Genomic DNA, 4343 nt, shown 5'->3' on the forward strand with positions numbered 1-4343 from the left:
TAAAGCAGCAACAACGCTACACATAAAAACTGATGATGGTGGAAAAATACACCGAAACGTATTTTGATTGATAAATAGAGACAATAAATGACTGATGAAGTTTGTAATACATTCAAGGCTTATTGGCGCTGGACTGTATGATATATTTTGCGAGAAACCATGCAGAAAACTACACGAAACTAGTCTTGGAGAACAGTTGTCGCGCTGATGAGCATGAGTGCCCATTCGGTAGAGCTAGTGTGGAGCTGGTTAGGATCTTGTGCGAGTTATTGAAAATAGGCAAAGTCTTTACGAACTTGATCTTGATTTAGTACTTATTTTATTACTTTGAGTAGGCGAAGCACCGTCGGAACAATGTGTTGCTTATCAACCGCTTTTTTTCACGCATGACCATCCGTTTGAGGAGTGCTACTGCATATGCATCGTTTTGCTGAACAAAACTTGGAAGGAAATGAGAGCCACAGCTGAAGATTTTGGCAAGGTATCAAAAGATCTTACAACGCGTCCGAATTTCGGATAAATTTACGTGCGCTCTCTAGGTAGCTGGAGTCGTACGAGAACAGATCAGCAGAGCCTTAGAAATGTCGCCGTCTTCTCTAGACCAGCTTAAGACGAAGTTGCAGTCGTTAACGTACTCGGAAATTACTCAACTCTGGCAGCTGGAAAGGTATAGAGCTTACTTATCGCCAGCACTTAGTTTGATTCGGGTTTTCACTCAAGGAACACAAGAGAAGAATGGGAGAGCCACGCTAAGCCTGTTGTGGAACTACGGGAGTTAATCACGCCCGAGATTTTAAGCCTGATCAAACAGCAGCGTCTGGGATATCTGGTAGAAGGTTGGTACAGCAAAACTATATGGATATCGGGCCCCCAACTATTCCCCCACAGGCACAAGGTTCACCAAGTATTCCCCTAGGGGGCAACGTATAAAGGACAAATTTTGGTATATGCGCCTCTCGCCCAATCACAAGATTCTGCATTACGGAGACTGCGACGAAAAATCCACTCCAAGCGCAGAGGAATTACCATCCAAGTTGGCGGTAAGCGACATTAGAGCTCTACTGATAGGAAAAGAGTGTCCGCATATGCGTGGAAAGAAAGCTTCCCACACCCAGTTGGCATTTTCTCTGGCACTTGAAGGTACGTTGGTGTTCTACAGAGGGTTTGCCTCTTACAAGCACGTATTCCCGTAGGTGTGGATCTTCAAAGTTTGGATTGTGTAGCTCCGGATGACCTAACGTTGGCGTATTGGACAGACGGAATAAACGGGCTTTTAGGCCAGAGAATGACGAGCAAGGAAACGGAGAAGGATCTAGACACTCTCCTGAGCATGGAGATCAAATTGCGCCTGCTGGACGCAGAAGGGGTGGCGATTCCTCAAGATCCTCCGCCAATTCCTCCAGATCCTCCGCACTATCATTTCTGCTACGACTTGAAGTAACATAAACGGAATCATTTTTGTGAATGTGAACCAGTTGATATTTTTAACTTTTATATGTTTGATCTGAATTTTCCAAAGACCAATTTTATTTACAAGTACGTTTTAATTAGAACTGATATTTACATTAGGGCATTTTACGCAATATAATAGTTTTAAATTTAGTTGATAGACCAGTAGTTCAATTGCACTGTTAGCTTTACTATTTACAGCTCATTTTTATACTTTTCTATTAGCATCTCACCAAAGCTGCATCAATGTATTATTGTAGAATAAGTGCATGTTTTACTCATATCATAATCAAATAAAGTATATAAAGCAATGCTGCTCTGTTTCATTTTCATTTGGTGTCTAAGCATTGCTTGCTTATACAACGCTTCGAAATGTGTTAGTTTTTCAAGGTTTGGGACAGCGAATACGATTTGAATTCTTATTTATACAACATGTACAACATTTATTATTGTCGAAAGTATATAGGGGAAATAGATGTACAAAAGGTAACAATAAAAATAATGTTAAGCTATCTAAAGTAAGTCGATTAACAAATATGTGGTTTAAAATAAGGCCTTATTAGAATCATTTTTCAATTTGAAAAATATATTACTCATGGCTGAGCGGAAGAACGAATAATGAACCTTAATGGTAGATTTTTTCATTTGCAAAAAACCTGTAGCTTGAATCATGTATAGTACTTAAAAATCTAGTTAAAATACTGTATTTTCATGTACAAGTTTGCATAAAAAAGTGAAGAAACCTTTGTCCTATCGCAGTACCGAATAAAGATTTGAATATACAGGGTGATTTAAAATTGGCGTCATTCCCCTGGAGGTGTTGTCTGGGAGTGTTATTGGAGTACAAAAAAAATGTTTTTAAAAACTGAGAAATTTGCATAAAACTGTATCAGAAGCATGGCAACAATGGTTTTCAAGGTAATCTGTAAATAATTAACATTAAGTAAAAGCCTGTTGCTTGGTAATTATTAAAAACTCCGGCAACCATGGAAAAATACAGAAAAATTCTCTCTCGGAACGTCAAAATTGTCAAGAGAAATTGTTCTTTAGGGTCCTCATAACCTCGAATTGATATGTATACAAATAAACATACATTTCAGTCTTTAAGTCCAAACAAGTTAGTGCGTTATTGTGCACTATTCTCGAGCAGCTTTTCGTATTCGGTTAATGAACTCCGGCTCATTTGTACCGGTGTTCAGTGAACCATTGGTTTAATGTGTCCTTGTGTTCTGTGCATCATCTGTTTTTGTATCACCCTGTATTTAGATAGTGAGAAATATACACTCTTAAAATTGTATTATAAGTTTTACTTAAACAGATGAAATAGTTAGAATTTTCGCAAATGCTGCTTATTTTCATCTGTTTTATAAGGATATGATAAACCCTAATAATTAACCCTGTATAATTACTTTGGCCCAGAATGCATATAAAAGACGACGTTTATCAATTGTTGATAGGTAAGCACATTTTAGAAAATTGGCCCACCGGTTACATTAGATTTGATTTTGAAACTTACAACTACCTACTTGGCTGCATTTAGATTAGGAGTCGCATCACACTTAACAAATTAACATTAATGTGAAAATAGTACATAAAAATCATCTTTTTAATTTCTTTGTTCCTATATGCTGATGTATTTGTCAAGACGTTCAGCGCCGAAACGATTCAAACTCGTATACATTAAAAAAAACATTTAACCCAAATTGGATTAGGGTAAAGTATGAGCATAGACGGACCCCCAAATCTCAGCACCTTCACAGTTTATAGGATATGAAGATTCTCACAGTTTTTGAACTTTGAATCTTCTTTGCCAAAGAGCCACGTGAACATCTGCCTGGCCTTCATACTGGCCTTTATCATATTTCTGCTTTTGTACCTAACAGAAGGTAAAGGAAAATGTGACAAACGTTGCACAAAAATAGCCAACAGTCAGTCTCACCATTGTTGTTGATGCCCATGTTCGTCATAGTTTAATACTTTCAGTCTAATTTGTGTCAGAATGCCGACTAGAAGCTCATCGACGTTGTGGTTGATCCCCACCGAAATCTCTATAAATTTCGCTCTGGACGTGCATGCCAAGCACTTGCCATCTAAAACATACAAAAATGACACGTTTAAAATGTTTGGCAAACTAAAATTACTCAATAAAACGTACATGATATAATAGACTAGAAACAATGTAAATGGCAGGTGGAATAAACGGTTATTTTTCTGTAACAAGGTTCCAACGTTCCAGTTCACGTTGGTAATAGGTTCCAAAAGGAACATGTTACTTTTAAAACTTTTCATTAAACATGCGCAATGATGATGGTGATTGTAGAAATAGTAATGACAAATAATGATTTAGTTTATTAAAAGACTAATTCTTCACTAATGCTTTTAGATGAAATAAAATATTCTAAAATGGAAACCAAAACATGGGTCAAAAGTACCTGCTTAAAGAACAAAGGAACTGATAATAACCTAGATAAAATATATAAATAAAAACTGATCAAATAAAATATACGCTTTATTTGGAAAAATGTTTAAAAATCTAATTTGGATTGGCATCGGTTCTGTGCTGACGCGAACCACTTTTTCAGGTTTATGGGACGGTTCCAAAAGAACGGTTTAAGTCGGCAAACGGCTGCAGCTGGATCGATCGCTCGACGGTGTCGCATCGGTTCTGTGCTGTTGCAAACGGCCTTTTCTGGTTTATGAGACTGTTCCAAAAACAACCGGTTAAATCGGCTAGCTGTAACTACCGTTTCAGGTTACACGTTTGTAACAACGTTATTTTAGCGGTTACGTTAAATACCGACCATCCTTAGTTTCGCGCTTGTTGAATTTCAGAATAAATCCGGCTTAGGGCGACGCGGTACGATTTTCAAACGAATACTTGAGCTTAATGTAAA

At 37.5% G+C, this 4343-nt stretch overlaps 2 protein-coding genes across 2 annotated transcripts; one reads left to right on the plus strand and one right to left on the minus strand.

Moving 5' to 3' along the window:
* Positions 1-117: 117 nt before the first annotated feature.
* LOC109538905 (engulfment and cell motility protein 1) lies at positions 118-1761 on the plus strand (the record flags this gene model as incomplete). Its single annotated transcript, XM_048669911.1, is given in 6 exon segments — positions 118-279; positions 336-481; positions 540-667; positions 721-836; positions 889-1140; positions 1194-1761. Coding segments are annotated over 6 exon segments (1052 nt in total), but the record flags the coding sequence as incomplete, so codon positions are not given.
* A 104-nt stretch (positions 1762-1865) lies between these two features.
* Positions 1866-3539, minus strand: LOC125505667 (GTP-binding protein RAD-like; the record flags this gene model as incomplete). The annotated part of the gene is given in 2 exon segments (XM_048669913.1): positions 1866-3325; positions 3389-3539. Coding segments are annotated over 2 exon segments (266 nt in total), but the record flags the coding sequence as incomplete, so codon positions are not given.
* Positions 3540-4343: the final 804 nt, after the last annotated feature.

This window comes from Dendroctonus ponderosae, unplaced genomic scaffold (genome assembly GCF_020466585.1).
Source record: "Dendroctonus ponderosae isolate FM_Combo_2020 unplaced genomic scaffold, Dpon_F_20191213v2 Dpon_F_20191213_9, whole genome shotgun sequence".
NCBI lineage: Eukaryota > Metazoa > Arthropoda > Insecta > Coleoptera > Curculionidae > Dendroctonus > Dendroctonus ponderosae.